Source organism: Sorex fumeus, unplaced genomic scaffold, assembly GCF_029834395.1.
Source record: "Sorex fumeus unplaced genomic scaffold, SorFum_2.1 ptg000043l, whole genome shotgun sequence".
In the NCBI taxonomy this organism is placed as follows: domain Eukaryota; kingdom Metazoa; phylum Chordata; class Mammalia; order Eulipotyphla; family Soricidae; genus Sorex; species Sorex fumeus.
Genome location: NW_026606100.1, coordinates 28,640,091 through 28,664,599, shown reverse-complemented (window position 1 = coordinate 28,664,599; position 24,509 = coordinate 28,640,091). Strand labels below are relative to the sequence as shown.

Sequence of the window (24,509 nt, the reverse complement as noted above, 5' to 3'; positions counted from 1 at the left end):
TTTCTGGCCTGGGGCCGCGAACAGCCGGTGAATGCGCGTGGTCGCTGCGCTCAGTACCAGTGTCCTACCCCTCCTTCCCCCGCCTCCCCCTGATCCGGCACACACAGGGTTGACACACGCGGTCTCTAATCCTGGGGAAATAAATCGCTTTGGCGAGCAGCTAGGGGGTCGTGGCCGCTGGGCGCAGGAGGCTTATCCGCAGGGAGCCGGTGGGCCCGGGAGGCTGGGTTGGCTGCGGAGCGAGGCTGCGGTGCGGGACGCCAGGCCGCTGCTGACCGAGGGCTGGGGCGGCCTCTTCGCCTGGGCTAGATCCTTGCTTCTCACTTTTTTTTTACCCCTGCAGCTCCAAGCGTCTGGTGACCCTCGCCCGGGGACTCTCGCCGGCCTTTCTGCGCTTCGGGGGCAAAAGGACCGACTTCCTGCAGTTCCAGAATCTGAGGAACCCGGCGAAAAGTCGTGGGGGCCCCGGCCCGGATTACTATCTGAAAAACTATGAGGATGGTGAGAAGCATATTTCCCGATCTTGGGGGGGGGGGGGGTGGCGGGGGAGTGGTGTTTGAATGTGGGAGCATGCGCTTGCTTCGTGCGTGCGTGTGTGCGTGTGTGTATGAGCGTGTGTGCGCGTGCATGTACGTGCGTGTCTGCACGAGGGGTCACAAGTGTGAAACTCTTGCCCGTATTACTGAAAGGGTCTCTCCAGGTTGTCCCTGTCCTGACCCTTGGGCCTTTCTGTGGATTACCAAGTGTCGGAGGTATCGAACTGGTGATCTGTACTGGCAAGCTAATCCTGTGGGGAGAAGGTACTGAGGGTTTCTTGAATAAGAAAACAAAAAATCAATTCGGGCACGTTCATAGACCATTAAAAGCTCCGGCCACGTTTCACTCTTCAAACGTGCCTTTTCTTATTTTTTGTCTTCCAGGGGCTATGGAGGGATTCAACTTTGTTTGAAACCCCTCCAAAGTTTTCTAAGGGACCCATTAGATTGGTCCCTTATGAGGGAAGGTTTGAATATCTCAGCAGCGGGTTCTCCTTGAAACTATTATCAAAGTTTTTTTTTAAATGGAATTATAAGAGCTAGTCTTCTTTCCTGGCAGGAACAGATGAATTAAATGTTGGAAGGGCTTTGAAAAACTCCAAATGCTCTTCTAATGTGAGAAAACAATCTTTAAAATGGTATTTAAAATTCTGCTTAGAGGGTTGGTGTTAATACTTATGAACTTTCGTAAGGAATATGCTTTCTTTCTCACTGCAGGCAAGAGGGGAATTGGTGGGTTTAAACTGGCCAAAGAGATCTGAGAGTTCATCCTGAGACCTCTCAGGCCCTGGCAGCCCCTTCTAAGGGAGCCACAGTTATACTTTGAAAGGCCCAGGGACATTTTCTTAGCGCTCTCTGGATTTTGTTACATCTTGTCCTTATAAATCAGTATTTTCTGGGGCTTTTACAGAATGGGAATTCTGGAGAGGTAGGATCTGTTTCAGGGGTGGCTAAGAAACATTTTTTTTTTAAGTGTCATGGGCGGGGGAAGGTTGAAGCTGTAGCTTCTTGAATTTGAAGCAGGAATAATGTTATTTTTTTAGGCATTTTTCAAAGTGTGTAGGTGTTTAAGGTTACATTTTTACAAAGGTGAAAGCCTTTGCCGTGGAAATTCAGTTGCAAGTAGGTTTTGCTGTCACTCTGCATGAAGTGCTGAAAGGTAAAGAATAATTCTGAACAGCAGCTCGATGGTAATTTGAACCAGGGCTTTATGGCTCCCAGGGTCACTGTCACTTCAGTGATCAGACCCAAGAAAAGAGAATATTAATGGTGCTCCTGATTAAACAGCTCTTCTTCAAATCCATTTGAACTACTCCTCTTTAGTTGGGGGAAAATTTTGTAAGAGCCCCAGAACTCACTGGCATGAAAAAATTAGGCCATTATAACCTTAGGAATTGTCTTTCCCCCCCTCTACAAATTTATTTATATACATGGTTATATTACCAGTTAATTATGAACATAAAACATGAGATCTTAAAGTGAAGGATACGAATTGTTTCCCTTTGTAAAAGGAGAAAGTGGATATCAGGGGAAGAAAGCAAATTGGCAGAAATTCCCATGAAAACTTTATAGAATTAACATAGATTTTTCAAAAGGTATCAGAATTGGAAAAGATCTAAAAGGTCATCTTTAGTCCTCCCACCAGTTCGGGGGCCAGTGCAGGATTATTCCACATGGAACCCTTTCTTGTTTTGTCCAACCTGGTATTAAATATCTCTAGGAATGTAGTGTTCACCACTCCCGTGGGAGAGAGTTCTTCTGTCCCATAGGTTTTTTTGCTGGCAAATTTCTCCTGAATCTTTCTCTTTTCAAATATTCTCAAAATATTCATGCTTATTCCTCTTTGCAGTTTTTCAGACATTTACTATCAGAGTGACTTCTATCTTTGGTGTTAGTGTCAGCATCAGAAAAAGGTTTCCTCATAGCTGTTTTCTATCTAGACTACCTGGATTTAATTCTTTTAAAACTTTCTTTAAAGTCAGTCCTTCCAGACACTAATCTGTTTTATTGCTCCTAGCTGAACTTCTTTTGATTTATGTCTCCCTGGTAATAAGATGCTCTGAACTATTTCAGTATTTGAGGCCTTAGCAGAGTTAAAGAGAGTAGGACTGCCCTATTTCTGCCCTTTGATAGTCGGATATCCTTGAATCACTCATATTGTCTTTGTTGTTCCATGTTGCATCTAAGAACTCAAGGCAGACATGTTTTTGGTAAAGTCTCAGCAATTTTGCAAGCACATTTTAATTGTCACTTTTCATCCAGTGAAGAGTAACATTATCAGGAACATCCAAAAATAGATCCTTTCAGTAAATGGTCCTGTAATGTGTACTTGGGCATGAGCACCGTGCTGAAAAGAATTATATTTAATTCAACAGAATAAAGAATAATAGTATAGATTTTAAGTAATAAGATACACTCACTTAAGGCACATCAAGAGAGTGGTATAGTGAAGAGGATATGGAATTTGAACTTAGAAAGCCTGCATTGTAGCATTTTTCTTTTTAAATATGTGGCCTCTTCGCTTTTTGAATGCATGGCCCTGGGGGTTGCTGCTGCTTTAAAACACGCGGGTGATGATAAAACCTTCTGTATTTTACTTCTGTGAAGATCCTAAGAGTAAGGTGTAGAAAATATTTTGTCAACAGCAAGGCCAAGTATTCTTTTGCTGGGGTGATTCAGAAAATTTCTAACATACATATTTAAAGGTGTAGAGTGGGATTAAGAAGTGACTAAGATTTGATGAGCTGTAAATTTTGTGCTAAAGGAAGGAGATAGACTTAAGGAATTGTTTGAGAGGATTATGGAAATAGGGAAACGTCTTTAAGGAATGAAGGTGGAGAATATAGGGAAGCTTTGTGCAGGTGAAAGAGACTAATCCTAAATTTTTATATTCTTAAAATGAATGGACAGATACAATTGGGGGAAATAGGCTTTTCTGGCTAATTCATTTACATTGCTACCATGATTTTTTTTGGGGGGGGTTGTTTTCCCCTGAAGTAATAGTGCAATTTACAAGTCATATGGCTTCTATTTTCCAGATGCGTTTAAGCACTTCAATGTAACTCTTTTTTCTAACTTTCTAAAGTCCTGGTTTATGTATGATTTAGGGGAGCTTCTCTGATTACACCTTTAGTATAGTTACTCATTCCACTCTCTGCTTAGGGAACCCGAATTTCATACAAACATGGCGTTGATAGAGGAAATAAAAACAGGATTGTTCTTCATTCTCTGGAATCTTACTCTTTGCCTAACATCCTCTCTGTTCTACATAATGTTATGTTTTACTTATTCCTGATAAAGATATCTTGGGTTAACCTTTTCTTCTTAAGTTTATTTTGCTCTAGTCTGCCCCTTTGTTGTTTTATGTCCAGTTGTGCTTTATTTGTATGCCTGTCTCTTTATTGTCATAACCATATCTTTAATCAAGATGAATGCCACTAATTATTTACATCAAAAGCCAGTGTAATATTACTAAAGTACATTTGTCATGTCACTCTTTTGCTCAAAAACTGTGATTATTTTCAGATTGCTTACAGAAAATGCTCAAACTCCTCAACAGTGTTCAAAGCTTTTCTCATTTCAGTCTCTGCTTGCAGCTGTACCTTATATTTTCATATACCTTTCATTATAGTCTCATTTGATTTTCACTTTTTTTCTTAAAACACCTTCATTATCTCAACTCTATACCTTTGTTCAGAGAGCATATGAGTATATTTCTTCTCTGAATGCCTTTCTTTTCTGTTCAAAGCTCAGCCCCAGTGCCATTCAATTCCTTAGACCTAGTAGAGATGCCCCTTATTTTAGCAAAGCCTTTTCATCAACAGATTATTCCGTACTGATAGTTACTTTCTTTGGACTATTATAGCTTTTACTTTGTCCTGTGTTTTGGCCCCTGGTACTTTGTTTTGCTCTTTAGCTTTTCACATGTGTATTTGTGATATATAATGGCACTGTAGCACTGTTCATCAATTTGCTCGAGTGGGCACCAGTAACATCTCACAACAAATTGTGAGACTTGTTGTTACTGTTTTTGGCATATCGAGTACGTCCTGGGTAGCTTGCCAGGCTTTGCTGTGTGGGCAAGATACTCTCGGAGCTTGCAGGCTCTCCGAGAAGGGGCGGAGGAATCGAACCCGGGTGGGCCGCATGCAAGGCCAAACACCCTACCCTCCGTGCTATCGCTGATGACTGATATATACTAACTAGACTGCAAATTCTTTATAGGAAGGGCCATTCCTAATTATTGCAATACATAAATGTCTGGCATTAGGTATGGCACATAGTAGAATTTTAGCAAATATTTTTGGCAAATAATAGGCTCAGAGCACTCAAAAAGGCTCTGGGAAATGGAGTTACCAATGAAGAAATGAGTGATCACATTCCTGAAGATTCTATTAATTTTTCACCTTCAATACATATTCCTATGAAGTCCAAATTGTGTTGTTTCTTCTTTACCTTTACTCCCTCCCTTATTAGCCTTACATAGTTTCTAGCTTAATTTTCCAACTCAGTATCTCAAAAAGCTACTAATTTAGTAATACCTTTTCAGATATTTTATTTTTTTTATTCCTATCTTTGAAGATTTTCTTTTCAGAAAGGTTCTGAAATTCTCAGTGATGAATGTGAGTACACGCGGAAACTCATAGTGCTGCATAACTGTTTTTATTGATCTCCTTTATTCAAATTTCATTAGAGGTAGCTTGCCGGGCTCTCTGAGAGGGGCGGAGGACTCAAACCTGGGTCAGCCATGTCGGCCGCATGCAAGGCAAATGCCCAACCCGCTGTGCTATTGCTCCAGGGGACCATAAAGAATCATATAGGATTAGATGGAGATCAAACTGGGGTTTACCATATGCAAGGCAAGTGCCTCACTCCCTGTACTATCTTTCTGGCCAAGATATTTTTCTTTTTATTCCCATCCCACTCATCTGGACATAGAATGAATATAAGAACACCACAGCTGCCATAATACATATATATTTTTTCTTTTATTTTTATTATTGTTTTGTTCTTTTTGGGCCGCACCCAGTGATGCACAGGGGTTACTCCTGGCTCTGCACTCAGGAATCACTCCTGGCAGTGGTGGGGGACCACATGGAATTGACCCTGGGTTGACTGCGTTCAAGGCAAACACCCTACCTGCTGTGCTATCGCTCCAGACCCACCACAATGTATATTTGCCTTGAATTTATTCACATTCTATTATCTTATTTCATTTTACATAAATGTTTTCTGAAGTTCAGTTGCATTTAACATTTAACATTTTACATTTATTGATGCTTTGTACCTCTTAGTTTCAAGATGGATAAAGATAATATAAACTTTATTGTCCTGATGCCATTAAAATACAACAGTCATAATTGCCATAGGCAAGATACTTGACTCTCTCCTTTTGTGTGTAGGCTGGATTTAATCATTAAGTCCTAAAGAATAGTCAGTAAAGGGGAAAATAGTCACTTTACAGTGGTGACATACTTTTAATAAAGTGACTGAGATTAATATCAGCAGATGTTATATTAATATTATGTATTCCCTGATACAATAAAAAGGGCACTTGTCCTTTGAGATATTATATATCAAAACTCATAATTCTCTGCCAACTGGAGAAAACACTAGTCAAATCCAATTTGACTCTACAAAATTCTTGACCATGCCATTCATATAAATTAATATCTTAGTGATTAGATAACATTAGATGACATATACAGTAATAGAACTTTATTATAAAATTGTGTCTACTTTGAGTTTCAAGAAATTTTATTATATTTTTATTGCCTCAATATATCTAATTATTAAAGAGGAAAGTAAATGTGTGAGAGACAAGATTGATTGGACAAATCCAGATTATGGAAACTTTGGGTTTTAATAGAATAAAATGGAATTTTTTTCTGAAGTTCTTTTACTTCATTGGAGGAGGGGAAGGACATGTTTTCAACATGGACAATGACTCTTGATCTCTTCTGTTTTTTTTTCTAAATCAGTGCCCACATTAACACACTCTAACCTAGTGTTTCTCAACCTTTTTCTGACCACAGTCCCCTTCTGTACTTGTTTTCTTCCTGTGCCCCTGCTATGTTTCTGGTTACCCCCTAGTCTTGTGTCATGTTCTAGACTTTTTTGATTTATTTTTTCAACCTGTGCTCCCTTAAAATGTCATGGGGGCCCATAGAGGACCATATGACCCTAGGTGAAAAACACTGGTCTTGTTGAAGTGTATTAGCGCTGCATTTGATGAGCTTTAAGCTTTGAAGCATATTTGATCAATTAAAATTAAAGGATTAATTTTATTATTTTATTATAGGATACATAAAATATTGAGCTGGATAGATAGCACAGCAGTAGGGCATTTGCCTTGCACGTGGCCAAATCGGCTGACCTGAGTTCGATTCCTCCGCCCCTCTCAGAGAGCCTGGCAAGCTACCGAGAGTATCTCACCCCCACGTCAAAGCCTGGCAAGCTACCTGTGATGTATTCGATATGCCAAACACAGTAACAACAAGTCTCACAACAGAGACGTTACTGGACCCGCTCAAGCAAATCAATGAACAATGAGAAGATGGTGCTACGGTGCTACATAAAATATCAAAGAATTTGTTAACTTTTGTGTTTCCCTTTTTTCTTTTGTAGAGCAAAAGATTGGTATTTTAGAATATCAATTCACTCATGAATTTCATCATTGTGTTTGCACCTAGTTCTTTACCTTTGATTGACACTTTGAATGGGCAGATGAATTAAGGCGCACTTACCATAAATGTCAAATTGCATACTACTGACCTCTTGTCACTTCAGCAGCATTAAGCCAAAAGCAGTTTCTAGAAACTTTCAGGCCAGGAAAGCCCTTTAGTCTCCTTTCATAATTAACATTTCATAATATGTCTGCTAGAAACTTTATCAAGGTTTGCTATAATTTAGTACTGTATTTTCAATGATCAGAAATTATTTGGATTTTTTACATATTTTATTCTGCTTCTGGAAACATGAGTATATTTTCTGTAAAATTATTGAAATTGCAGTGATATCATTGAAAGGTAGGTCCTGAGGGCTTGCTGTAACTCACTGAATCACTGAATTCGAATGTAGTATCTCACAGCCTTAGTCGTCAGATCTTTTTGTCTCAGTTATTGTGGCTAACTGCTTGAAGTGACGGGGATTAGGAAAGTCTGGTCAGTTGCTTATTGATTGCTAATTAATTGAATCAGAAAGTTAAACATATAAATCTTCCAGTTGTAACCACATTTCTATAATTTATCACTTGCTCATTGGAGCCAGAAGTAGTCCACTCTTGCAAGTTCATGTACAGTACAAATAATGGTATTGCTGCTAATAACAAATATTAGTAAATATTAGTCCTTCTTTCAAAGTCATTTAAATTATCTCTCCTACTCTTGGTGAGATGGATACCTCATGGAAAAAAAGAAATTTATTTCAAAATTTTCAGGGCTTACTCAACCTGCAAGTTACACAGTCTGGGCTACTGTAGTCAATAGCTCTTACTGAGAATTTAACAAAATGAGTGGATATTAACAGTCTTTTTTTGGTGCTTCTTGGTGCCTTAATCAAATTTCATCTATTTCATGCCATATGGCAGTGCCACTCTGAGTGGTGTGTGTGTGTGTGTGTATTTGTGTGTGTGTCTTGTTATGAGAGAATTTTGTGTGTTTTCTTATACTTGTCCATGGTCAATGATATAACAAAGTATATATATATATATATTTATAGACTAGTGATTGGGCTGGAGCGATAGCACAGTGGTAGGGTGTTTGCCTTGCACGCAGCCAGCCCGGCTGAGCAGGATTCGATTCCTCCGCCCCTCTCAGAGATCCCGGCAAGCTACTGAGAGTATCTCGCCTGCACAGCAAAGCCTGCAAGCTACCTGTAAAGGTAAAAGGTAAAGGCCCTCCCGTTGATCATCGATTTGCTCGAGCGGACCCAGTAACGTCTCCATTGGAGACTTTGTTGTTACTGTGTTTGGCATATCAAATATGTCACGGGGAGCTTGCCAGGCTCTGCCTTGCGGGCGAGATACTCTCGGTAGCTTGCCGGGCTCTCCGAGAGGGGCGGAGGAATAGAACTCGGGTCGGCCATGTTGGCTGCGTGCAAGGCAAACACCCTACTGCTGTGCTATCGCTCTAGCCCCGTGACGTATTCAATATGCCAAACACAGTAACAACAAGTCTCAAAATGGAGATGTTACTGGCCTCACTTGAGCAAATCGATGAACAGTGGGAGGACAGTGTGACAGTGTGATAGTATGGTTTGTTGAATTTCATTGTTGAATTCAGATCTGGTTGAGTTTGATTTAGATTTAGTTCTCTAAACAGTACGATGAAAAATAGTATAGTTTTGCTTAATCAAGCAAACTTTTTTATTATCACCCATTTGCTAAGTTAGATATTAGACTACTGTAAGGAATAAAACATGGACTATATTCTCAAAGTGCTCTGGTCTTATATCTGTAATGGAACTTTTAGTGGTCTCCAGAACATTTTTTAGTCAGATTGATCTTTTCTCTGTTGCCTTCCACATTGCTTAGATTGTGCTCTTTACCTTGACAACTCATGTTCACTCTAGATTTTAAAATTATGCTTCTTCAAAGCTCTGCTCAAGTTCCTCTTTCATTAAGTATTCTTCAAAATCAGTTCATATAAAGTCTTTCTTGTTCTCTGAAATTTTATTAAATTCTTTACCAAATACTCACTCTCTAATTTTGTTTGAATTCCCTGGAATTTATGTTTGATTGATTTAAGCAGACATCATTTATGTATTTAGGAATTTACAATCAAAATATATTAGCATTGACACATACATAAAAATACATATAGAGATAATCATCACTCAACATGGAACACATTAAGTCAAGCACAGTATTTATGTTATTTGCAAACTCTAATATATTATCTGCTTTTGTGTGGCAAAGAATAAAGATGGAAAAATATAAGCATTAGTCTTTGAAATGATGAAGATATGTAACTATATCTATACATTTGATTAGGGGCTTGGCATTAAATATCTTATTTTCATTTGTTCCAGAAAGGCAGAAATACCTTAAGGAGTGGAAGGTGAGGTTGGAAGCTAGGAAAAGGCAATATTTCAATATTGGGAGCTTCTGTGAAATAGTAGGGAAGAACGAATTTCTTTTCAGTCTGTAAAAGTAGTAGCACTGTAGCACTGTCCTCCACTGTAGCACTGTAGCTCGAGTGCGTACCAGTAACCAGTAATGTCTTCATTGTGAGACTTGTTCTTACTGTTTTTGGCATATTGAATATGCCACGGGGATCTTGCCAGGCTCTGCCGCGTGGGCGGGATACTCTCCGTAGCTTGTCGGCCTCTCTGGGAGGGACGGAGGAATTGAACCTGGGTTGGCAGCATGCAAGGCAAATGCCCCACCTGCTGTGCCATCGCTCCAGCCCAGTAATAGAAGTAATACTATTATATTTTTCAGTACTTATAATGTGGAAATTTTTGAATTGTTTTTTACTCATGTCTCATAGTTTATTAATATTATTATTACTTTATACTTGTCATGCAGGTTATATCTTGCTCACTGTCAGAGTAGTACTATTTTGAGTCTGTATACATTAAAACAATTATCTTAAAAACTTTATGGAAAGTACTGTTTCCCCACTTGAAGAAAATGGAAGTATGAAGTGGTTAGTAAATTGCTCAAGATCACTCAGCTAATGAATTGTGGGCCAGAGTCTCAATGACATTGATCATGCAACTTGCAGGTTTAATTGGAAGAGACTTTTGTATTAGTCATAGGTCTTCTAAAATGTGCCATTGAGCAAACTGTGGGAGTCCTCCTTGAAGCTGTTCTTACTCATAAAATGAGGAAACTTGATCATATTAAGTACATGTAACATCTAATTCTAAGATTTTGCCAGGGGAAGATCTCATACAGATGAGACACTCAGGAAATCATAGCAATGACAAGAGGGAATCGTCAGGATTTGATTCTGTAAGAAGTCTAGGTAACCAAAAACCCTAAACTAAATGTTGTGGATCGTTAAAAACAATTTGTCATAAACATTCTTGTGAGGATAGTCAAAAGTTTTGTGTTAGGAGAAAATGGTTGTAAAATTAGCAGCAACAACAACAAACCCAAAAAACCCAAAGTGGGGATATGGGTCCTGGGAGATAACTCAAAGAACTGAATTCCTTATATGCAGCTGACCCCAGTTTGATTCCTAGCACCATATCTGGTCTCTCAGGTACCACCAAGGGTGATCTTTGAGTGATCAAGGGTGATCAGAGTCATGAGTAAGCTCTGAGCACCCAAAGGTGTGACCCCAACCCCCTCTACCCTCTTCAAAGGACTGGAATGCATCATTTCCCATCCTCCACTTTTAGCACGGTTGGCCCCCAGCACTGCTGAGTATCAACATTGAACCTCTAGGCCTACACAGCTTGACAGAGTAGCACCCACCTAAACAAAATAACACAGAACAAAACCCAGGAAATATTATTATAGATCCACACAAAAGCAGTTGGAAGAGGTGTTTGTCATCTATTGGGTCATAATGAAGGGGCAGAATAAGTGATAAAATTTGACAGCATTTATTAACTTCTTTAAGGAGGTATTTTTGGAAACAGATATATTGAAGAGAATAATAGAAATGGATTGTGTTATTAATATAGGAAATTTTGACAGAAGAAAATTAGATTATTAGAAAAGTGGTTGGAAAGTTACTGTGAAATTGGTGCAATTTTAGTATTTATTTAGTTTTTATAAACTGAAATTGTATTCTGCTTAGTTCTTTCTTCAATTTCTACAACAAATGAAACTTTGTAGGTTGTTGATAAGAGGCTTCATGAAAACCTTTAGATTTTTGCATTTTTTATTGTTATGTCATTAGTTTACAAAAGTGTAAATGTTGATCTGTTTTAGCAGTCCAGTGCTATCATACAATGCCACCAACGAAACTCAATATCCCTCCAGTATAGTCTGTTGAACTTCCTTCCCCATTTCAGCCAAAACCTATCTACACCTGTGTTGGCAACTTTCAATTCAGAGACATGGTCTGAGAGTGTATGAAAATCCTTTCTTTATCCCCCATAACCTTATTTTTCTCTTTGAATTGAAATTTTTGGGGGATTAGAGATTTAAATGAAAACACTTTCATGATTCTTTTCTTTAGAGGGTTGTTTGGGTCACACCTAGTGGTACTCAGGGATTACCCCTGACTCTGCACTGTAGGGAGTTTGCCTTGCATGCAGCCGACCCGGGTTCGATTCCTCCGTCCCTCTTGGAGAGCCCAGCAAGCTACGGAGAGTATCCCGCCCACATGGCAGAGCCTGGCAAGCTCCCCAGGGTGTATTCAATATGCCAAAAACAGTAAGAACAAGTCTCACAATAGAGGCGTTACTGGTGCCTGCTCGAGCAAATCGATGAACAATGGGAGGACGGTGCTACAGTGCTACAGTGCTGCACTGAGGAATCACTCCTGGTGGGGCTCAGGGGACCACGTACGATTCTGAGGATCAAATCCTGGCCTGCTATGTGCAAGGCAAACTCCCTACCTGTTGCGCTATTGCTCTTCCCCCCACTTTCATAATTATAAAAATGAAAAAAAAAACGAAGAACAAACAGGTTATATATATATATATATATATATATATATATATATTCTACACAAAGTCAAACTGATATTTAAAATTTCAATTTATTTTTGTCAAAAGTTTTTTTTTTGGGGGGTGGGAGGCGCATACCTGACGGTGCTCAGGCCTTTCTCCTGGCTCCATGCTCAGGGATCAATTCTGGTGGTGCTTGCAGGACCATATGCTGTGCCAGGAATCAAACTTTTGTTCGCTGATGCTAGGCAAGTGCCTTACCCACTGTACACTCTGGCTCACAAAGTCTAGCTTATCAAACAGTTGTGCTGGTACATAGTGGAGCTGTGATTGAAGTCAGAATCGCCTCACTATGAAGTTGGTGATTTTTGCTGCCTGTATTATTGTATCATGGTATAAGGTTCCTCATTCTTTTATCAAGAAGTCTCAAAGCACCTTCTTGTAGGGGCTTCTAAGAGCTTGAGCCTGATTTGAAGGTTTGTGTGAGAGTGGGCATAATTGACAGTTACTCTTATATCCCTGCTAGCTGTTCCCTTCTGGCATGGGCACTTATCACCTCACACTTACTCTGTCATCGCTCTCCGGAAATTGGGTTCCTTATCTCCAGCCTCTGCCTGATTTGTTTCCTTTCTTTCTTTCTTTCTTTCTTTCTTTCTTTCTTTCTTTCTTTCTTTCTTTCTTTCTTTCTTTCTTGTTAGTGAGACACCATGAGGTACAGTTGTAGACTTACAAATTTTGTGCTCTGCCTGATTTCTGATGTTTTATTGTTTTCTTGTTAGTGCCCAGCTAGACAACTTTAGGGACTTCTGTCTTCTAAATTGCCCCTCCAATTTTTGTAGACACTAAAGCAGAGTTTCCTAAAATTATTTGGCCTGCAACCCCCTTTACAGAAAAAAATCACTCAGAATCTTTTTGAATACCTGTAAGCTACTTTCCTTATGTGAACAAATTAAAAGTCCCACCCTAATTGTGTCTAAAACTACTACTGCCCATGTGGATTACTCCAGCATCCTGGTAGGAGGAACCCCATGACCCACTTTGGAAAGCATCCTTTTGAACCAACCTATGCTCCTTGGCCAGATTCTCCTCAGCACAGAATTTTTAAGCTTTTTATAGGCAAGACCGTGTAGCTTCCTGTCAGAATTCCTAGTTTCTCTGCCAATCTCTTAATTTCTACTCCTGCTGCCTCTTCTACACTGTAATCTGCCTGCTCACTTTCTACCTTTTTTCGAATTCTGTCTACCTTTCAAAGCCCTTAGTTTGTCATCCATCTATATGAATTTGGTGTCTCAGTTCAAAATAACTCAGCTAACCAAGCATTTATTGAACCTGAATTCCTAAGACTCTTAATGTTTCAAATTCAGGCCTTAGATTGGTTTGTTTTGGGGCCATACCCAGTGATGCTCAGGGCTTACTCCTCACTGTGCACTCAGGGATTATACCTGGGGTGCTTAGGGGTCCATATGGGGTACAGGGGCTCAAACCAAGGTGGCTAAGAGCAAGGCAGTTGCCTTTCTTATCTGTCTCCCAGCCCTAAGAATTCTCACCTTTGGGACCAGAGCGATAGTACAATGGGTAGGGTGTTTGCCTTGCACGCGGCTGACCTGGGTTCAATCCCCGGCATCCCATATGGTCTCCCGAGAACCACCAGAGTGGTTCCTGAGTGCAGAGCCAGGAGTAACTCCAGAGCATCGCTGTGTGTGACCCAAAAAGCAAAAAAAAAAAAATAATAATTCTCACCTTTGAATATTTTCTTGTTTAACCTGTGTTTTCAGGTAACTTTTTATGTATTTTCATATGGAAAGTTTTTCAGGTAATTTTTTGTGTATTTTTATATCAAAATTTTCTATAGAAAGTTCAGCTTTATCCAAGATTATGAACCACTGAGAGTAGTGATTATATAAGCACTCCTGTGTCTACATTTAATAGAGTATCTTTTGATTTGTGCCTCTTGTTGACCAACTGATTATTTGCCACTTATTTAATAGTTAACACTTTATTTTTAAATTTTTTCTTTTTTCTTTTTGGGTCACACCCATCAATGCACAGGGATTACTCCTGGCTCATGCACTCAGGAATTACTCCTAGCGGTGCTCGGGGGACCATATAGGATGCTGGGAATCGAACCCGGGTTGGCTGCATGCAAGGCAAATGCCTTGCCCACTGTGCTATTGCTCCAAGCCCCAATAGTTAAAACGTTAAAGAGAATATTTGTTTTCCAATAATTGTTTTATTTTTCAAAGTCTATAGTATATTTTTGGTTCATACTTAATTTCCTTAGTCATAATGTTTGGATTTTTTATTTTGTTTGTTTGTTTCTTGGTATGGAGGTCTTCTCAGCACTGCTAGTGGAGGGACAGTCAGAGCCACTCCTAGAAATTCTTGGGTTGGCTATGTGAACCTGACTGTTTATCAGCGTGACAAGGTATTGCTCGGACCTACCAGTGCTCAGAGGACACCAGGGCTATGCCCAGTGTGGCCAGAAGGCTGTGAGGAGCTGGAGCTTGGAACTTCACACGCTACACATGCAAGACATAAAAGCCCTGGATGTATTCTAGTCCCCCAGAAAATTAATTTCTGATTGGCCCAACACTACAGAACAGAAGTAACCATATGTTCACAAATGGGCGTTATTAGCTGTGACATGTCATTTCAGAGTGTTAGACTTGAAGGTTAGAGGTACCAGGTTTGAACCTCTCCCCTTTCTCTTAAAAGCTGTGTTACTTTGAGCAACTTGTTAGAGTATCTTTATTCATTTGTAACAGTTCCTATAAGGATCAGAGGAGTTTTTGTAATCTTTAAAGAGCATTTTAAATGTAAAGTAAAATTCCTTTTCTCCTGCAAACAACCCACTAGGGAGTTATTAAACATGGTTGCCTTCTGCCTTTTTCAGTTGGTTTCTAAGTAAACATTATAAATATCTTTATACATTTCTCCCTTCTCCAGCAGCTACTATTCAAATTCACAGAGGTTTTTAATAATAGGTATGACATTCAAAGAGACACAAGAAATCTTAACTAGGATCTATTTCATATCACACAGTCATATACAGAAACCATACTTTTTAAATTTAAATTTTATTGAATCACTGTGAGATAGACCCTTACAAAGCTGTTCATGACTGGATTTCAGTCATCATACAGTATTCCAACACCCATATCTCCACCAGTGTACATTTCCCAGCTCCAGTGTCCCCAGGTTCCCTCCCATCACTCCCCACCCCACCCTTCAGCTGCCTCTATGGCAGGCGCTCTTCTTCTCTGTCTCTCTCTCTCTCTCCTTTTGGGAATTGTGGTTTGCGTTACTGTTACTGAAAGGTTATCAAGAATGTTCCTTTACCTACTTTAACCCTCAGATCTTGCCCAGCGTAATCATTCCCAGCTATTATTGTCATACTGGTCTATTTCTCTATCTTACCTACCTCAGCCCCCCACATCCTTGTGGTTAGTTCCAACCATTGACCAGTCCTCCTCGCCCCTCTTTTACGAGGCCACGAATATATAGTCTTTTACTATATATATTTTTATATACCACAAATGAATGTAGTCATTCTATACCCTCTCCTTCTGGCTCATTTCACTCAGCATGATAGTCTCCATGTCCATCCACAAATAGGCAAAATTCATGACTTCATTTTTCCTAGCAGCTGCATAGTATTCCATTGTGTAGATGTGCCATAGTTTCTTTATGCATTCATCTGTTCGTGGGCACTCAGATTTGTTTCCAGATTCTGGCTATGAAGGAAGCTATACTTTGATGGCATAGAGTTATTTTTGTTAATGCTGTTTTCTTGACATTTCCTCAATGCGGCTAAAAGGATTAAAGTGGCTGTTTAAAAATATGTTAGGGAAGATAAAGAATTTAGTTGAAGTTTTAATGTGGAAAAAATATTATAATATTAATGTAGAACAATGATATTATAGTACCACTTTTGCTTGAAACTAGACTAAGAGAAATTCTTGAAAAACAGATTACAGCAAAGAGAATTATTAAACTATGGCTCATCTACATGTAGATTATCATTTAACCATTTAAAAAAAGATTATAATTATTGAGTAAAATTAATTTATATATGGTCCCTACTATGTACTTAATAATTTCTGTTCATCTGTATGCATAGAGAAAGTCCTGAAAAAATATATGTCTGTTACAAGTAGTTACAAAATTAGTTATGTCTATGGAGAAGAGTGTGGGGATATTTGATATGTGTATTATTAAAGTTATATTAATGAGCATACATTACATTGGTAAGTAAATAGAGGCTGAGGAGATAGCTTAAAGGGCTGGAATGCATGAATATTTGTAAGTATGATGCAGTCCAGTTAAGTTCTGGATTCTTGCTTCTTTCTGAATTGTAATAATTCATTGACAAACTCCTACAGGCCAAAGAATGCCTTTCTTGGACACAATGGACGTGACTTCCTTAAGGCTGGACTCCAGATTCAGGATGATATTAGAATGGGACAGAGAGGACATGAGATACTTTCTCATGTGCAAGCAGTACTGAGAAGGCTTCCAAAAAAGAATTCAAAGGCCTATTAAATGCAGGTAGTCATTAGCCACGACTCTATACCCAGTGAAAGGAGGGAAAACTTCATTCAATTACAGGAGAAAGCCTTTAGTGAGAAAGCAGAAATGCTGTAAATGGAATGTGAGCCCTCTAGTAATAATTAAAAAACCATACATACCTTAAAAAGGAATGTACTTACATCAGTTATCTCTCAGTGTCTTAATAAATATGCAGCGTCTTAATAAGTATGCTATTTTCATCTAAGTGTTTGTTTTTCTTGCAGTTGTTGGAAAATAAAATTGTGGTGACTTACTTGCCATTATGAATTCCTTTGGAAGAGTAGATTCAGGTTTAATCTAGTGAGATATAGATTCAAAGGAAACTGCAGGCCAGGGTTAGCCAAGTTAGAATCCATAGGTGAAACTAAACACGTAACCTAAAACCATTAGAAAAATAAATGCTATTGTTTCACAGGACTTTTGCAGAAGCAAATGAATGACATTCCAGTCCAAAGGTCAGAATTTTCAACAACTCGCAGCAGAAAACTTATACTTATTGAATGTCTTCACTAGAGGTTTTTGTGTTAGTGGATGACTGAGGTCTTTTGTTTCTTCTGTTTTCCTCATGGCAATAAAGTTGAAATTTAGCAAGCTTTCAAAATGAAATTTCTCATAGAAGTTATAACCACAGGTTTTAAGTTTTCATCACCTAAATATGGAACAAAACGATTGAGAACTGGGGAGGGAGGGGAAATAAGAGTTGAGGACACATGTGGTGTGTATCAAGAATCACTGTAAATCAGGAAGGTGTGGTAAGGGGGATTTCCTGTGTTACAAAACTGCTGAAATAGTACTCCCCACCCTCTACCGATAAATTCCAAATGAAGGTGCTGGCCTCTTCACATTTCTTGCAGAGATCATTGCCTCTTTCCTGACACACTGTATGTAGTTTCCTCGATGCTTCAATCAGCAGTTTGCTGCTTGGAGAAACGCATCCTGGGGAAATGTGTTCTTTGTGCCCTTTCTTTTGAGTTTGGCAGGTACTTACCTGTAGGATGGGGCCAGAATGGTACATTTGAGCTTGTCTTTTTTTTAAATCCTTGCTATAAGGAAAACTTCCAGGTTTCCAATTATGATAATAATACCTGCCATTTATTGAGTACTTAAACATCCCAAACACTGGGCCAAGGACTTCTTAGAGGTGATCACAGTTTTCCCTCACAATCCCATGAGGCAGGTACTATTAATTGTTCCATTTGATAGAAGCTTAGGGAGATTAATCAGTGGTTCTCAATCTGGCTGTACATTACAATTAGGCAGGGAAGCTTTAAAATCTTTTGGGCTTTAGGCCAATTAAATTAGCCTCCTGGGTGGAAACTAGGCAATTATAACTTAAAAAAAATCTCCCTTTGTGATTTCAAAGTGCACACCAGGTTAAGAACCTTTGGTGAACTGATTTGCTGAAGGTGCCCCAGCTGTGCTGTTGTGAAGTTCAAATTTCGAAGTCTGAATTTAGAGCCAGGCTTAGCCACTTGCCTGTAGACTTATACTTTAGCATGCACGTGAATTCGTCGATTTAAAATGAGACCTTCGAATTTCTGACAAACTTTAGATCATGTCCCTGTTGCTAGTCTAGGGATCTTACATGGGGTAGTACCATTGCAATATGTTCTTTCTATATGATACACAACGTGAATGGGGCATTGTCCTTGTTCTGGTAGAACTCACACTTCAGTGGGAAAAAGTGACATAGATAATAATGATATCAGTAGAGAGACTACAGAGAAAGAAGCAGTAAACTGCACCTGAAGAACTTGAAGAAGGCTTAGTTGTCAACAAATTATTTTTATTCGGTAGTAGTTTGATTGCCATGTATTCTTGAGAGTTTAGGTTTTAGATTGTTTAAAGTTTATTCTGAATTTTATAATTTTGAGATTTAGGTTCCAGATGATTTTCATCACTAACAGTGCTTGAAAAAAATGGGATTAAGTGTGTTTTCTTCTGAAAAAAGGGTCAATAATATCATTACCTACATTTATTGCACTTCCAAACTGCTACGATTGTTTCATTTAATCTTTTTAAAACAGCTTTATTGCAATGTAATTTACACTGCTACAATTCACATAAAATGAAAAGTATTCACTTCTATGAGTGTTAGTGTATCCACTGTTGTTTAACCATCACTACAGTCAATTTTAGAGCACTGTTATCTTTCCAAAAGGAAACCTTGCAGTTCTGTATGTCCCCAAAGTTCCTCACACTAACTGACCTAGACAAACTACTATTGCATTTTCTGTTTTGATAAGTTTGCCTATTTTGAATATTTTATATAATGGATCTATACACCATATAGTTCTTTTTTTTTTAGCAACAAAAATCTTTAATTTATTTCACTCCCTTGGTTAAATCTCTTTCTTTTCTTTAAACTTAGAAATTTTTGTGCTTGGCTTTTAGTTACACAATGATCGAGTGCCCATTCTCCACCACCACTGATCCCAGTATCCCTCCCATCCCACCCTGCCTCTGTGGCAGGGCATTCCCTTTTGTTCTCTCTCTCTCCTTTTGGGTGCTGTGGTTTGCAAGAGAGGCATTGAGTGGCAATCATGTTCGGTCTATAGTCTACTTTCAGCATGCATCTTCCATCTTGGGAGGATTCTCCCAACGCCCTTTATTTAGTGCTCCCTTCTCTATCTGGAGCTGCCTTTTCCCCTAGCATGTGCAGCAGGCCTCCAAGCCATAGAATAAACCTCCTTGTACTTATCTCAGCTATTCTTGGGTGCTAGTCTCCTATTTTATTACTTTATGTTCCCCAGATGAATGCAGTCTTTCTATGTCTGTCCTTCTCTTTTGACTCATTTCGCTTAGCATGGTACTTTCCATGTAGTACCACTTGTATGTAAATTTCATGACTTCATCTTTTCTAACAGCTACATAGTACTCCATTGTGTAGATGTACCAAAGTTTCTTTAACCAGTTATCTGTTCTCGGGTACTCAGGTTTTTTCCAGATTCTGGCTTTTGTAAAGAGTGCTGCAATGAACAAACAAGTGCAGATGTCACTTCAACTATACAACTATACTTTTTTTGCCTCTCTGGGATATATTCCCAGGAGTGGTATTGCTGGGACAAATGGGAGCTCAAGTTCTAATTTTTTGAGAATCAACCATATTGTTTTCCAAAAGGGCTGAACCAGTTGGCATTCCCACCAGCAGTGAAGGGGAGTCCCTTTCTCACCACATCCGCACCAGCACCGGTTGCTTTTGTTCTTTTGGATGTCGGCCAGTCTCTGTGGTGTGAGATGATATCTCATTGTTGTTTTGATCTGCACCTCCCTGATGATTAATGTTGTAGAGCATTTTCTCATATGCCTTTTTGTCATTTGTCATTTCTTATTTGAGAAAGTTTCTGTTCATTTCTTCACCCCATTTTTGAATGGGGTTGGATGAGTTCTTCTTGTGGAGTTCAACCAGTACTTGTATATCCTTGATATCAACCCCTTGTCGGATGAGTATTGGGTGAATATCATTTCCCATTCTGTCTTTGTATTTTGGTCACTGTTTCTTTTGAGGTGCAGAAGCTTCTTAGTTTAAGATAGTCCCATTTCTCTATCTCTGGTTTCACTTGCTTAGTCAGTGGTGTGACATCTTTGAAGATACCATTAGCTTCAATGTCATGGAGAGTTTTGCCACCTTTGTCTTCAGTGTACCTTATGGATTCCGGTGTGATGTTGAAGTCGTAAATCCATTTTGATCTTACTTTTGTACATGGTGTTAGGCAGAGATCTGAGCCCATTTTTTTTTGCATGTAGCCATCAGTTTTGCCAGCACAATTTGTTAAAGAGGCTTTCCTTGCTCCACTTCACATTTCTTGCTTCCTTATCAAAGATTAGATGATCATATATTTGGGGTGAGATGTCAGTATATTCAACCCTGTTCCATTGGTCTGCAGCTCTGTCTTTGTTCCAGTACCATGCTGTTTTAATTATTACTGCTTTGTAGTAGAGTTTGAAGTTAGGGAGGTTGATTCCTCCCATTTTGTTTTTCCCAAGAATTGCTTTAGCTATTCGTGGGGGCTTATTGTTCTATATGAATTTCAGGAGTGTTTGCTCCATTTCTTTGAAGAATGTCATGGGTATCGTTATAGGATCGCAATGAATTTGTACAGTGCTTTGGGAAGTATTGCCATTTTGACAATATTAATTCTCTCGATCCATGAGCAGGGGATATATTTCCATTTTCTCGTGTACTCTTTTATTTCCTGAAGTAGAGTTTTGTAGTTTTCTTTGTACAACTCCATATGGTTCTTTGAGTCTGAATTGTTTATCATAATGTTTTCATATTTATCCTTGTAACATATAGTACTATTTCAGCTCTGGGAGATTTTTTTTGTTTCTATTTTTGGGCCACATGAAGCCATATAGGGGGCTCGGGATTAAACCAGCAAGTGCCTAGTTTGCTTAATAACATTTTACTATATGGCATACCACATTTTGTTTATCCATTGTTTATTCATTAGCTTATTGGGCACTTGTGTTTCCACCATTTGGCACTTACAATGCTCTTAGCATCTCTATGCAAGTTTTTGTGTGAATATATGGGATTTTAATTTTTTGGTTTTTCAGGTCACACCCTATGGTCCTCCTCCTCACTCCCTGCCATCCACTCCCCTCCTCACTTGGAATTCTCAGTATTGTAATCCAGAGTCAAAGGTTTGGCATTTGATACTTTCCATTACTGTATCTTGTTTCCGTGTATGCTACAGATGAATGAGATAATTTGTGTTTGTCCTTTTTCCACTACTTATATTACTTAACACATGTTCTGTCAGGATGCAGTGAACTGCTTGATTTTATCTTTTCTTCTGATTGCATAGTATTTCATTGTGGATAAAAACCACAACTTCTTTTATTATTATTATTATTATTTTTAGTGAAACACCATGAGGTACAGTTGTAGATTTACAATTTTTTTGTGCTTGGGTTTCGATTATACAATGATCAAATACCCATCCCTCCGCCAGTGCCCATTTTCCACCACCATGGATAATATCCCTCCCACCCCCATCCCTCCCATCTTACCCTGCCTCTGTGGCAGGGCAATCCCTTGTGTTCTCTCTCTCCTTTTGGGTGTTGTGGTCTGCAAAAGAGGCTTTGAGTGGCAAACATGTTCAGTCCATAGTCTACTTTCAACATGTAACTCCCCTCCTGGGAGGATCCTCCAAACACCCTTTATTTGGTGCTCCCTTCTCTATCTGAGCTGCCCTTTCCCCTAGAATGCCCGGCTGGCCTCTAAGCTATGGAGTAATCCTCCTGGTGTTGATCTCAGCTATTCTTGGGTATTAATCTCATATTTTGTTTTTTTATATTCCCCAGATGAATGCAATCTTTCTATGTCTATCCCTCTCTTTCTGACTCATTTCGCTTAGCATGATACTTTCCATGTTGTACCACTTGTATATAAATTTCATGACTTCATCTTTTCTAACAGCTACATAGTACTCCATTGTGTAGATGTACCAAAGTTTCTTTAACCAGTCATCTGTTCTTGGGCATTCAGGTTTCTTCCAGTTTCTGGCTATTGTAAAGAGTGCTGCAATGAACAAACAAGTGCAGATGTCACTTCGACTATACATTTTTGCCTCTCTGGGATATATTCCCAGGAGTGGTATTGCTGGGTCAAATGGAAGCTCAATTTCTAATTTTTTGAGAATCGTCCATACTGTTTTCCAGAAAGGCTGAACCAGTTGACATTCCCACCAACAGTGAAAGAGTGTTCCTTTCTCGCCACATCCGCGCCAGTACCGGTTGCTTTTGTTCTTTTGGATGTGGGCCAGTCTCTGAGGTGTGAGATGGTATCTCATTGTGGTTTTGATCTGCATCTCCCTGATGATTAATGATGTAGAGCATTTTCTCGTGTGCTTTTTTGCCATTTGGATTTCTTCTTTGAGAAAGTTTCTGTTCATTTCATTGCCCCATTTTTTGATGGGGTTCGATGTTTTCTTCTTGTGGAGTTCAATCAATATTTTGTATATCCTTGATATCAACCCCTTGTCAGATGTGTGTTCAGCGAATATCCTTTCCCATTCTGTAGACTGTCTTTGTATTTTGGTCACTGTTTCTTTTGAGGTGCAGAAGCTTCTTAGTTTAAGATAGTCCCATTTATCTAGCTCTGTTTTCACTTGCTCGGCCAGTGGCGTGGCATCTTTGAAGATACCATTAGCTTCAATGTCATGGAGAAAAACCACAACTTCTTTATTTTTTTGACTTTAGGGTAGTTTTTTATTTCTGGCTCTTGTGTTAAGTGCCACAGTGAACATCGGTCTACATATGTCTTTTTAGATCAATGTTTTTGTATTTTAGCAGTATATATCAAGAAGTGAAATTGCTGGGTCATATGGAAGTTCTGCTCTTTTATTTTGAGAACTCTCTGTAGTATTTTCCATAAAGGCTGAACTAGACAACATTCTCATCAACAGAAAATGAGGGAAGGAAGTACCAACTGTTTTACTAGTGGATGTATTCTTTTTTTGTCCCACAAGCAGAATATGCAAATTCTAGTTTCTCCACATCCTTTCCAAAGCCTTTTCTTTCTCTCTCATTTAACTTAGACACCATGATATATAATAGTGTTAATAATAATGTGTTGGGAATACAGTGTCACTCTCTCATACTTGCCAAGAGTGTCAGCATTCTTCCTCCTCTGTCTCCAGGTCCCTTCTAGCTCCTCCTATGCGCTTAGCAGATTCAGATTTTTTTTGGTGGGCAGGGGATAGGAGAGTGTTCTGGCGCAGGTGGCAGTGCTCAGGGCTTGCCTCTGACTCTGTACTCAGGGATTACTCGTGGTGGTGCTCAGGGAACTATATATCGTTCTGGGATCAAACCAGGGTGGGCCTTATTTCCTGTACTATCTCCTTTGCCCTAATGCATTCAGTACTTTAAAAAAAATTATTTTGGGTGCTGGAGTGATAGTAGAGTGGGTAAGATGCTTGCCCTGCACAGAACCAACCTGGGTTTGATTCCTAGCATCACAAATGGCCCTCTGAGTCTGCCGGTAGTAATCCATGAGGGCAGAGCCAGGAGTAAGCCCTGAGTACTCTGAGCACTGCTGGGTGTGGCCTCAAAAGCAAAAAATAAAAAATAATTGGTCACTGTGATTTACAAACCAATGGTGGATAATTTTTGTTTAACTTATTGAGGAATTATAAAACTTTCCTCATCCCCCCATTTTTTGTTTGGACACTGTATCTATTGATATTATTACATGGCTTTTATCTTTCTATTAACGTAGCACATCACATTAATTGACTTGCACGTATTTGACCATCCTTGCATCCTTGAGTAAATCGTACTTGTTTATGGTGTATAATCCTCTCAACATATTTGAATTTGATTCACTAAGGCTTTGTTGAGGACCTTTGTGTCTATGTTCATCAGAAATACTGGTCTGCAGTTTTCTTTTAATGATGTCCTTGTCTGCTTTGGTATTAGGCTAATATAAACCTCATAGAAACTGTTTTTTTTTTTTTTTACTTTGTAGAAGACCCTGAGAAATATGGAAAGTTGGTCTTCCTTGAAAGTTTTCAAGAACTCACTAATGAAACTATCTGGGCCTGGGCTTTTATTTTGGGGGGAGACATGACACGTTTTCACTTTCTGTTCTAGTATGTCTATTCAGATGTTCTGTTTTCTCCTGATTTAGTGTTGGGAGACTTTAGGATTCTGAAACTTTTATCTTTTTTTCTTCTGGGTCCTCCAATTTCATGACTTAAAGCTGTTCATAGTATTCCTTAGGTTTCCTGTGTTAACTGATTATGTTTTGGGATATCTGTGGGTACAGTGTCCATAAGGACATAGCTTGCTTATTAGCAGTGAGAACTGGATCAGTGTCTGGCCTGT

At 39.1% G+C, this 24,509-nt stretch overlaps 1 protein-coding gene across 2 annotated transcripts in view; it reads left to right on the top strand.

Annotated features, from left to right (window-relative positions):
- Positions 1 to 24,509, top strand: part of HPSE2 (heparanase 2 (inactive)) — a 652,320-nt gene that overhangs the window by 2,780 nt on the left and 625,031 nt on the right. For both annotated transcript variants that reach the window (XM_056120796.1, XM_056120795.1), the window contains exon 2: positions 344 to 501. In XM_056120796.1, coding sequence (XP_055976771.1) covers positions 344 to 501 — 158 coding nt within the window. The remainder of the gene's footprint in view (positions 1 to 343; positions 502 to 24,509) is intronic.